This window comes from Phascolarctos cinereus, unplaced genomic scaffold, assembly GCF_003287225.1.
Source record: "Phascolarctos cinereus isolate Bilbo 61053 unplaced genomic scaffold, phaCin_HiC Scaffold_5;HRSCAF=322, whole genome shotgun sequence".
Classification (NCBI taxonomy): domain Eukaryota; kingdom Metazoa; phylum Chordata; class Mammalia; order Diprotodontia; family Phascolarctidae; genus Phascolarctos; species Phascolarctos cinereus.
In genome coordinates this window covers 253,101,487-253,113,868 of record NW_027555958.1, presented here as the reverse complement: position 1 = coordinate 253,113,868, position 12,382 = coordinate 253,101,487, and the positions used below count along the sequence as shown (strand labels likewise).

General features: G+C 41.6%; 1 protein-coding gene across 1 annotated transcript in view; it reads right to left on the bottom strand.

Annotated features, from left to right (window-relative positions):
- DNAH2 (dynein axonemal heavy chain 2) overlaps positions 1-12,089 on the bottom strand; it is a 124,726-nt gene extending 112,637 nt beyond the window's left edge. Inside the window, exons 1-6 of the mRNA XM_020966713.2 lie at positions 11,949-12,089; positions 9,915-9,979; positions 5,513-5,683; positions 4,536-4,764; positions 3,422-3,532; positions 2,699-2,937 (exon numbers count right to left, since the gene is read on the bottom strand). Coding sequence (XP_020822372.1) covers positions 2,699-2,937; positions 3,422-3,532; positions 4,536-4,764; positions 5,513-5,683; positions 9,915-9,979; positions 11,949-12,081 — 948 coding nt within the window. The 5' untranslated portion in view covers positions 12,082-12,089. The remainder of the gene's footprint in view (positions 1-2,698; positions 2,938-3,421; positions 3,533-4,535; positions 4,765-5,512; positions 5,684-9,914; positions 9,980-11,948) is intronic.
- Positions 12,090-12,382: the final 293 nt, after the last annotated feature.

The window sequence follows — 12,382 nt, the reverse complement described above, 5'->3', positions numbered from 1 at the left end:
AGACACCTTACAGGAGGAGTCTTTGAGAAAACCCCAGAGAGGCCAGAAAGCCTCGGGGCAAGGACCCTGGAGCCCTGGGGAGCCTCAGAGACCATGGAGGTGTGGCAGTGATCAGAGTAGTATGAGTTGGCACTCTGTCCTGGGACACTACACAGGGCCCTGAAGATGCAGCAACCTGAAGCACATATCACATGGTGTGCCTAATCGTGGGATACAGAGGGGAGCACAGGAACCCAGAGGGTCCAGGTAGAATGCAACAGGGCCAATCATTCCACCCCAAAGTGTCACAGAAGGCAGACCCTGGTCTTGGCACAAAGCCTCAGTTCAGTAACTAAAGCTAGAAAAATATGCAAAACAAACAAAAAAAACCCCAGCATTTTAAAAAGTTTCTTATAGAGAGGCAGCTAGGTGGTGCAGTGGTTAGAGCATGAGCCCTGAAGTCAGGAGGACCTGAGTTCAAATCAGGCCTCAGATCAAACACTTGACACTTCCTAGCTGTGTGACCATGGGCAAGTCACTTAACCCCAACTGCCTTTAAAAAAAAAATGTATTATTGACCTAGAGACTGCCCCAAAAGGAGAGAATAATTTTATAATAACTGCAAACAGTGACTCTAAGGAAAAAATATTTTTCTTAAGGACTACCTAGAAGAAATGAAGCAAACAATTTTTTAAAAAAGCAAATTAAAAGCACTGGAGGAAAGAACTGGAAGCAGAACAAGTAGCTTAGAACAGAAAGTGGTAAACCTTATTTATCCAAGTTAGACTCCCTGAAAACTAAAATAAACCAGACAAATCAATGACCCCATGAGACAGCAAAAAATATCAGAACAAAAATCAAAAGAAAAAATAGAAGAAAATAGAAGATACCTGATATCAACAAAATGACCTACAAAACAAATCAAGGAGAGATAACTTAAGATTCATGGAACTTCTGGAAACCATGACAAAAAAGCCTAGACACTACATTTACAAAAAATGAAAACTGCCCAGATAGGGCAAAGTGAAGACAGAAATAATCCACTTGTTTCAGAAAACAAATTCACATTGTCAGGCAAAATTGCTGAGTCAAATGGTTCTGCTCAATTGTTTTTCTTTGTTACAAGTCAGGATAGGGGTGTAACAGCCAGAAATGAATATGATGTAAAAACAAAATAAAAATGTAAAATAAAAAAATAAAACTATATAACTACAGGATACTAAGTCTGAATCTCTGAATCTATTCCCAGTGAGCTGTGAAAATAGAAGTCACAGAAAGGGCAGAAATTCTGAGCTAGGTATAGAGAACAGATTAAAAATTTTGAGAAATATTCCATTTCACCCCCTACATTAATTTCAGACCTGGCTAGTGAGGGGTTAATCAAAGCTATATTTGTGATGCTGCTCCCTAGAAGAATCTGAAGCCTACCCATTTGCAGGGTAAGAGCCCTTGGGTCACCAAGATGCCAATTGTCGCACTGAGAAGATAAGAGAGTCTACCTTTCAGGAGTTCCTTCTGTCCTACTCCACATCTCAAAATTGCTCTACATTTTCATCCATCCTATCCTCTTTTATTTCTATCTCTGAGGAAATAATGGTCCTCCTCCTTCTCCACCTGTGTCCTTTACTAATGGTTTCTTTTTTTCTATTTTAATTTTTCCAATTACAATTAAATTTTTCTATTATTCATTTTTTAAAATGTTGAGTTCCAGATTCTCTCCCTCCCTCCTCCTTGAGAAGGAAAGCAATTTGATATAGGTTAGACAATACTTGTATCCTTGATATCATTTCCTTCTAGGAGGGAATAAATTATTCCCTCTTTCTCTCTTCTTCAAGTCCTCTCAGTCGATGAATTATTTTCCCAATGACAAAAATCATGTTCAGGTCTAACCCAAACTTTAAAATCCTTCCCATGATCCTACCTCCACAAAATCTCTCACTTCCATTCAATGCCTCCTGTCCATCTGCACAAATGACACCCTAGATCAGATTCTCAACTTCTCTCACTTGGCCTACTGTTAACAGCCTCCTAATCCCTCCCCTCTGCAATGAATTCATCCTCCCCACAGCTGCTGAAGTCATCTCTCTAAGGCACAGGCCTGACCATGTTGACACCCTGCTCAAAACCCTTCAAAAGCTCCCTTGCTGCCTCTAGAATAAAATAGAAAAACTCTTGAACTTGGAATTGAAAGGCCTCTACACTCTTATCCCAACCTGCCTTTCCAGCCTGATTTCATATTAATCCATTTCTCATGTGTCTGTGTTCCTGTCAGACCAGACTAACCTAGTCCCAAATTGAACATTCCGCCTCTCCATAAATTCTCATGGCCTGACCCTCGTACCTGGAATCCATCTTTGCTTTTCAGTATCTGTCCTCATTCATGGCTTGGCTTAGGCACCATCTCTTTCACCAAACCTTAAGTTCTTAATTCTGCATCGTCTAGGCTGATTTATGCACATGTTGCATCCCTCAGTATAATACATGCTTCCTGAGGGTAAGCTCATTTTTTTCTTTTCATCCCCAGCATATCCTCCAAATACAGAACTGTGCACATAGTAGGTACTTATTTTAAATGAGTATTTAATTGAACTGAATCTATGCTGTTGAATTGTGGCTTACTCTCCTTAGACTCTATTATCTCCACTTCCATGGAATGTCCCATTCCCCTTTACTACCTGCTGCAGGTCCAACCCCCAGTCACTTTGACCTATTCCCAAACCTGGATCTGTCGGGCCAACTTCAGAAAAGGACTCAAATAAGAAGACTTGGCAAGACGTAGGATTGACTCAATGTGCTTTACTCCTTTCTTGACCAGTTGCGCACTGATTCCAGACAAGTCCATGCACCGGTTGAGCCAAAACTCGATTTCCTCCAGAGGGCCCAAGTTTTCACCGGTATCTACTGCTTCCTGGGCACTGAGCACCTCTTTTATCTGTCGGGTCCAGTGCACCATGGAAGCTAAAAGAGAGAGTAGACTGTAAGGGGGGACACCAGTAGCCTTGACTCAACGTCTTCCCTATTTCTACTACCTTTCTCTTCCTCCCTAATTTCAGTCATTTCAGTGATGTCTGAGTCTTCACGACCTTGTTTGGGATTTTCTTGGCAAAGATACTGGAGTGGATAGTCATTTCCTTCTCCATTTTACAGATAAGGGAACTGAGGCAAACAGGGTTAAGTGACTTGCCCAGGGTCACAAAGCTACTAAGTGTCTGAGGCCAGATTTGAACTCTCTCCAGGCTGGGCACTCTATCCAGTGCACCACCTAGATCCTTCTAATATCATCCCCAAACTCCCTCCAAGAATGGCCCTCACTCTCTTCTTTACACTCCCTTGTCACCAACCACCCCATATTTCTGTCTTTTCCCATTTCTTGGACTCTCCAGGGTCCGCACACACACACACATATATATATACACAGCATCCAAATGAAGCAGTTATTTACCCTCTAATCGTTGCACCAGCTCTTTGTCCTTCACTACCACTTCTGGATTCATATTTATGGCTTCCAAGGGGATGTAAAGGACAGTGTGTCCCTCCAGCTTATGCCGAGTATCTGAGGAGTGATTACAGTGGTTCACAGGATGGAACAAAACTTTCTTGGCCTCAGTTCCCATCTCACGTTGGAGGTGGAGGGGAAGAGAAGATGGCTAGATGCAAACTATTATTGCACAAAAAGCATAAGAAGGTAAGACTTCCAGTGAGCGTATTTTAAGATTCTACTAAAGGGACAGCAAGGAGAGGAGGCCTGGGGAAAGGGAAGCTTCAGAGAAATGATTAGTAATGTTTTTCCTCATGGGATAAGGTCAAAGAAGTGCATTAATGCCTCCTATTCTCCCTGGCACAAGGGTATTGAGCTGTACTCTATTCCCACTTTGCAGGGTTTTATTGTTGTTCAATTGTTTTTCAGTTGTGACCTCATTTGGGGTTTTCTTGGCAAAGATATGGAGTGGCTTGCCATTTCCTTCTCCAGCTCATTTTTACAGATAAGGAAAACTGAGGCAAACAGGGTGAAGTGACTTACCCAGGCTCACACAGCTATTAAGTGTCTAAGGCTGGATTTTAATTCAGATCTTCCTGACTCCAGGCTCAGTACTCTATCCACTGAGCCACCTGGCTCTCTCTCAAGAGGCAGTCAACAAAATAAGGCATTTGCAATGGCAGGATGCAGGCAGCTCAGGGGATGTGCTCTATGCTCCACTCCAAACTAAACCCAAGGCAGCTGTTCTTCTTACCCCTTTCATGATATTAAGTCCCCTTCATGCAGGCAACACTTTGGGGTCTACAAAAATTTTATGTAGTCCACAGTGCTAATGGTACCATCCCCGTTTTATAGATAAGGAAGCTACTTACACTATTGGCAAGAAGGGTAATCCAAGTCCTCAGGCATGGGGCAGCTATGTGGCACAGTGGATGAAGCTCGGGTTTTGGAGTCAGGAGGACCTGAGTTCAAACTCGGCCTGACCCTGAGCAAGTCACTTAACCCCGATTGCCTCACCAAAAAAAAAAAAAAAAAGCAAGTCCTCAGGTATCTCCACCTCTCCCACCCCATCCCTCACCTGTCAAGCAGGCCAAGAATTTGTGAAGATGGGAGGAGAAATGGTTGCGGATGCTCTCAGGCCAGGTGGTGTTGCTAAAAAGCTGTGGGGCATAGATGCCATTGAGCAGACGAAGTAGAGCTGGGATGTAGGAACCTCGCACTGTCCCAAACTGCACAGTCATCTCAAAGTTCTCACAGGTGATGGGGACCAGCAACTGTCGAATGAAGTACATGATCTGGTTCTGATTCTGCAGGAGTAGAAGCAGGTTAGACCTCGGCCCCCACACACGACCCACATCACCAGCTAATGGCCTACACATGTGTGACCTACTGCTGTCCCACTGGAATTTTCACAGTGGGACTAAGGGATTAGGCCAAATTTCCAGAATTCATGGAGAAGACATGGGTGGTAGACTAGCTTTAGACGGGAAGATCTTCAACTAAAGAGAAAGCATAAAAAAAGGAAGAGCCAGAGACAATATGGTGGCCATACAATAGAAGAGGAAATATTTTTATATAATAATACTTATTATCATTACTATGTAGTACTTTAACATTTACAAGATACTTTTCCTGACAACTTTGTGAAGTGGGGGTAGTGCAAATATTATTATTTACATTTTACAAGTGAGGAAACTGAGGCTTTGAAAAGTTTAATGACTTTTGTAGGGTGATGGAGCTAGTAAGTGTCAGAGATTCAAACCCAGGTCTTCCCCTCAAGTTTGGCACCATTTCCATTTTCTATATGATCATCAATAACCATTGATGAAGACATGACTGCAACTCATAATGGATGAAATGAGGCTGTGAGGGGCACTGAGCCGTGGTCATGGAATAATAAAGAAGAAAGGTAAGTAAAGATTCTGAGAGCAGCCGATTTAGACAAGCCACCACCTCTCTCTGAGCCTCAGTTTTCCTCATCTATAAACGTGGGGTTTGAACCAGCTGATTCTGAAGTCCCATCTGGCTCTGACAGCCTACAATTCCATGAGGTACCTGAATGGGCATCCCCAGTTCCAGCTTAAGCCCTGCGCAGGAGTCAATGAAAACAGTGAGAATGGGCTCTCCAGGCTCCAGTATAAAATGCTCCAGGATCTGATCATGTTCCTCCATCCAGGGGGCCTCCGCTAGGCCTGTCAACACCATTCGGCATCGGAAGAATTTCTTCTGCCAAAGGAGAAGGACAAAGAGGCCTAAGATGACCCTTTAAGCCACAAATGGGTTGGGAAAGTTTGTGCTATAGAGATAAAAGGAACTATACTGATTTGGACTGGGAAAAAAAAAAGTAAAGAAAAAGCAGATTTCAAGTCTTCGAAAGCCAATTGTGAAGCAGGACATATTTAGGACAGACAAAAAGTTACTTTCTATCTATAAGAGTAATGACAAACTGGAACAAGAAGAAGACTTCCAGAGATTTTTCATTCATGTCTACAGATACAAAAATTCAACATAATAAGAGTTATCATTTATAGAGCAGTCTGGGGTTTGCAAAGTGCTTTACGTTGTTCTTCACAACAACTCTTGACTTTCGGGGGCAATTATTAGCCCCACTTTACAGATGAGGGAACCGAGGCAAGTAGGGGGTTAAGTGATTTGCCCAGGGTCACACAGCTAGTAAGCATCTGAGGCCCAATTTAGACTCGAGTGCTCCTGACTCTAGGCCTAACACTTTCCACTGAGTCACCTAGCCATCAAAAGTTATAACAAGCAACTTTTATTATAAAAGAGGTAGTTAAAATATGGGAATGTACTCTAGACTGTCTACCTAGATGAGTAAAAAAAAAAGCTTCCATACTGAGTGGATTAGCATTTTTTTCACTTTTTTTCTTGCTTTTGTTTGCAACATGGATAATGTTGAAATGTGTTTTGCATGACTATAAATAGGTATCACATTGCTTATCTTCTCAATGGGTGGGGAGAGGAAGAGAATTTTAGAACTCAAAATTTTTAAACGAATGTAAAAATTTTTTTAATTTAGCTTTTCACATTTTACATTTTAAAAATGTAATTTAAAAAATAAAGAATTTGGTTCCTGAAAGCGTGGGCATGAGGGGGAAGCTCTCATAATGGGTAGCAGGAATTAATCACACTAAGGGGAACACTAGCGCCTTGACTTAATATTATCCTGTCTCTTTTCATTAGACTGTGAGTTCTTTGAGGGCAGGGACTGTCTTTTTCCTTTTCCCTCCCTCACCAGAGGATTCTTGGAAAATGACAGTATGAAGGGTAGGGAAGACAAATAGGATGACGCCAAAGAATAATCCAGACCACTGTTAAAAGATACAAAAAAAAAGTCTAGTTTATAGAGCACTATAGACCAAGGGTTCTGAAATGGGGTGTCCACACACCCTTCCCATAAGTCATCTATAGAGAGATTTCACTGGGTCTTTTTCTAATAAAAGGGTCCACAGGCTCTATCACATGGCCAAAGGAGTCCATGATACTGAAAAAAAAAAAGGCTATAAACCCTGCTATGAATGAAAGGAAGCAAAATAGGAGGTAGAGCATATTGAACTCAGTGTTTTCCTGTCCCTTCCCATTAAAACTGTGAGCTCCCTGAGAGCAAGGTCTGTTTCCTTTCTTTGTGTCCCCAGCTCTTAGCACAGTGACTGGCATATAGTAAGTGCTAATAAATGCTTGTCTCCTTCTTTCCTTAGCCCATAAAATGAAATAATATATCAACTACCTACCTCACAGAATCATTGTGATGCTTAAGTGATAACATAAACATAAACACAAAATGCTTTGCCAATTTTAAAACCGTATTTTGTTGTTCCTAGAAATTCCTTTGCAATTCCTAGAAATGCGAAGGTGGGTCTAAATTGTGATGTTGCTTGGAAGCAGCAAGAAGTAATCTTTGTTAATCCTCTCAGTTGTTTAGAATACAATGTTTAAATTGTCTAGCCTTAGAAAACTGGAAATCGAGGAGATGCCCGTTAGTTGGAGAATGGCTGAACAAGCTGTGGTGTATGATTGTGATGGAATGTTATTGTGCTATAAGAAATGACAAGCATGATGATTTCAGAAAAACCTGGACTTACATGAACTGATGCAAAGTGAAATGAGCAGAACCAGGAGAACATTGTACATAACAACAATATTGTACAATGAAGAACTCTGAATAACTTAGCTATTTTCAGCAACACAATGACCCAAGACAATCCCAAAGGACTCATGATGACACATGTATCCGCCTGTGTTGAAAGAAATGACGTTGTCTGAATACAGACTGAAGCATACTATTTTTCACTTTCTTTTTTTTTCTTTGAGTCATCGTGTACAAAATGAATAATATGGAAATGTTTTATATGATTGCACATGTATAACCTATATCAGAGTGCTTACTGTCCCAGAGAGGGGAAGAGGGAGAAGGGAGAATGGGAGGGATAGAATTTGGAACTCAAAACCTTTTTCATGTTAAAAATTGTTTTAACATGTCATTGGAGAAAAAAATACTTTTTTTAAATTGTCTAGCCTTAGAAAGGGGAAAAGAGAAGAGTGATAAGGAAAGAAGGAATGAAAAAACCCAAGTATGAATGTAATGGAATGTTACTGTGCCATAAGAAATGATGAAACAGATATTTTCAGAGAAAACTGGGAATACCTTTACAAACTGATTAAGTGAAGAAAGCAGAAATGAGAGAAGTTTATATGATAATAACGCAGAGAAAAACAACTTCAAAAGATTTTAGAAGTCCGATCAGTGCAGTGATAGACTAAGAGTCCAAAACACTGAAGATAAAACATCGCACTAGGAGATGAATCTAAAATGCAGAGATTCAATTTTTTGGATATGGCTAATGTGGGAAATTATATTGTTTGTAAAAAGGTTGGCTTGTTTCTTTTTTAATTTGTTCATTGGGGGAAGGTACAGTGAGAGACATAAATTATGAATTACTGTAAAAATATATATTTTTTAAAACAACTTAAGGAATTAGGACATTCAGGTGACATTAAGAGATCAGATGATCTCTAATATTTCTGAAAAAATTTCTCTTAGTCCACCTGATGCAAAAAAGAAAAAAATAAGAGATAGCAACAGAGGATACCTATTCCTTACTTAGAATTCCCCACTACCAGATGGGTCACAATTATTTCACCAAACTGAACTTGTGGATACTAGGAAGGGAGAGAGAGATTAGAGAGAATTCAATAAGGACTCAATATTCTTTCATAGACCTTTCAACTTTTGATCTCACAACCAGCATTCCTGAATCTTGTTTCATTTCTGTAGGGAGACTAGTGGGTCAGAAATTCCCATAAAGCAAACAAAATGGTGAGACACCAGAAAGGGATGAGGCCCATCTTCAGGAACACATATCTGGCATTCTCTTTTTCTTCCAATTGACTCTGAGGTAGGGACCTCCAGATGATCCCATGGGAAGACGGGGCAGCTACTTAGAGTCAGAGAGAGCCATTTAGATGAAACTAATATTCCTTATTTGTGATGTGGGCATTTTTGGCACCTGACTTTGAGACCAGGGAGTGCTGAATAGTGGTAGCTGAAGGTCTGGTGGTAACCAGGATCACAAAAATTACATGAAATACCTGGAAATTATTGTAAATGGCACTGGACTGGCAAGCCCAGGCAAGGGAGACTAATCTCCTTCCCCACACCACTCCTTCCCTTGTTTATAATCTGGGTTGTGTTTCCAGACCTAGATCTCTCTCCCCTTATTCCCTCTCCACACTAAGTGGGTGAGCGTGGTTCAGGGACTGTCCAGCCATAGCTGAAAACCAGAAGGATAAGCAAGAGGATTTCTTTGAGATTGTTGAAGTCAGAGGGTTCCACTTAAGAGCACTTAACATTTTCAATAAACCATGTGGCTATGATAGAAATAGACTAAATGCCTATGTCCTATGAATGTGCACACCGCTAACTGCGAAAGGAGATTCTAGGTGTGGGGTAGAGCCATAAAAATCCACATTTTGAGCAGTATTTAATAACATTCCCTAGTCCAAATTCCAAAGAGCAGTTTTCAAACTGCTCAACCATGCACAAAAACATCATTTGAGCTCTTGTTGCAGTGACAGACCAGGAGTCCAAAGGACTGAAGATGAAACATCCCACTTACTTCCTGACAGATGGGTGCTAAACTTAAATTACCCAAATCCTGGTGTTGAGACATTATCAGTTGGAAATAAAGCTAGAAGTCAGTCAAGGATATCATCTGGCTTTTGCCTCGGGCATCCCTAAGCATAAGGCTACTGAGGAGAGATGGGAGCCAACCCAAGGAAGGTAGAATTGCTGAAGTGAGGCTAAAAGATTCCTAAAATGAAGTACTGGTGAACATTTAATAAATAAGAAAGGGTTCCCAACAAGTGACACTTATTGCAATCGTTCTGTTTCCTCAGATGGATGGAGGAATGTTGAACTCAATGGGATTCTTCAACTTACCACATCTACCAGGTCCTCATACAGGAACTCTTCTACTATTTCTTCATGGTCATCAATACTTGTGTCTGAGGGAAACCAAAGAGGCATGAGGAGACATCCTCCTCTTCTATTTCCCAATTAACACTGGAGTTCCAGGCATCCAAGTTCTCAGCCTCCATTAATCCAAGAGCCTAGTTCCATGGGCCCAAGAAGTGCTGTCTTACGAATCATTTCTGCTCCCAAAACCCCAAGCACTGAGCACCCAGTCCCATCTCACTCAAATCTACTCTCTCTTGGCTATCAGTCTCAAAGGTTTCTACTTCTCTCCCTTGATTGTTCTGAGAAAACCAAATGAAGCTTATTAAGTTCCTGCTCTCCAAACACACACACACACACACACACACACACACACACTTCTTCTCTTCTCTCTCTCTCTCTCTCTCTCTCTCTCTCTCTCTCTCTCTCTCTCTCACTAGGCAGAGATATAAACTACCTGTCCAAAGGCAAGGAAGGGTCAGAAGTGTTCAACTGGACAGGAAATTACTTTCCAGGCTGGTGAAAGTAACTAAAAGACATGACAAGCTGTACTAGGCAGCTGATGTTAAGATATACAATTAAGTGATGTAACTCTTGAGAATCAGTACTGTATTACAGAAACAATAATGTGGAACAGGGATGGGGAATGATGGGAGGGAGACAGAAACCCCCTCAAAAGGGAACTGAAATTGCACATGGAGTGAAGAGAAGTAAAAGAGTGTTTTACCCTTTGTTCTGTAAACTAGGCTAGATCCCTCCATATCTAACGAGGCTAGGGAAACAAGGTCAGTTCTAACACTGCTTTGGAGGTTTCTATCCTTTCATATCTGGTAGTTTAGGATACCTTCAGTCTAACCTTTACTCCTCCTACCCCCCCTTCCTTGGATTGGTTCCTATATCTCCCCAGCAGAGTTACACCTAAAGACACCTGAGGCAGGTGTCTTCCTGACTGCTTCCTTCACTTAAGGCCTCCAGTTTTATTTATTCCTGAAATTGTGAACCCTAGGGACCTGGGACACTTTAAGCTGCTTTCATTTAAGCAAACAGAAGGAGAATGCAAATGATATTCTTGCATATTTTTAAAGTCCCCAACCCTGAGACAAAATACTTATCTGGACTTAGCCTATTGCCCATGGCCACACTGACTCACATTCTCAGTTACACATTTTAGTGCATTTAGTGCATTTTAGCACTTCGAAGTCTATCCAGGAACTCCAAATTCAGTAATGTGGTACTCTGCTAGTCACTATTTGCTGCCTCCCAAGTCCAGGAAAGAAGTCAGGAGGTAATCTCTGACAGCTCCCATCTCCCTTCTCTTCTCCCCTCTAAGCTGATGGTGTGGCTTTCTCTGCTGCCTCTTGCCCCTATCCCTAAGTCCCTGCCAAGGTGGGGATTGGAAGGTAGCAGAGCCTGGAACAAAAAGAGGCAGCTCAAAATCTCAGGATGGGGGTGGGGGGAGAGGAGTAAAGGGGAGGGGAAATGAACAAAGCAGGCTGGGTTTCCATGGTAACAGGTTTAATGGGAAAAAAAGAAACACTATTTGTTTTGCCACCAAGGATGGAAATGGAAAAAAAAAATGAGAAAAGGAAAAAAATCCCAGGCTGTCTTCAGTGGGGAAGATGGGCCTAGGAATTAGAGGAGCTGGGAACCTCCCTCCACACACACACACACACACACACACACACACACACACACACACACACACAAAACGATATAGCCAGTGAGTTCTTAAAACAATAATGGGAAAACTAAGGGAGAGAGGTTCCAAGAAGGAGGCTTCCCAAGAGGGAAAGGATTCTGAAGAGGTCAGGACCCACTTACTCAATGTTCAGGCCTTCATTTAGTTCTTGCTTTTCCTCAAACCCAAAAGGTTTTGTTCCTGTTCCCCAGCTGTTGTCTCTAAACTCAAACACTCTACCTTCAAGTAGCTATCTCTCATGCTGCCTGGCAGCCCCTAGTTCTCTTAGTAATATTCTCTCCTAAAGATCCAATGTGGCCCTCCCAAATAGGTAAAGATACCCATCATCATGGAAGGTTCCTCCTTGAGAGGCTCCGGTTCTGGGACTGACGCTGTCCAGGAACTTTGAACAGACTGGACTGATGACCTGGAAGTTAATCGACGCTTCTTTTCACTGCTTAATTTGGATGACATGATGTAGACAAGACCTGGAGAGATGCTACAAGTTAGAAGTGGCTTGCTGAGTCCTTCCTCAAAACTCAGTTTTCCAACACAGTTCTGTTGTTAACAAATAAAAACTAAGCCACTATGACAATCTTTGCATACAATAGGATTTTGGCTAGGGAATATCAATCAGTTCAAAATATTTTGTGCCATGCCGCCTCCTTTTCTCGAAGATACTCACTTCCTCCAGAGAGGTTAAAGGTTAAAATTAGCCTCGACTGTACATCTATTGAAGACCCTATGACCTGTTAAAGAGATGGGTTAGGAAGCT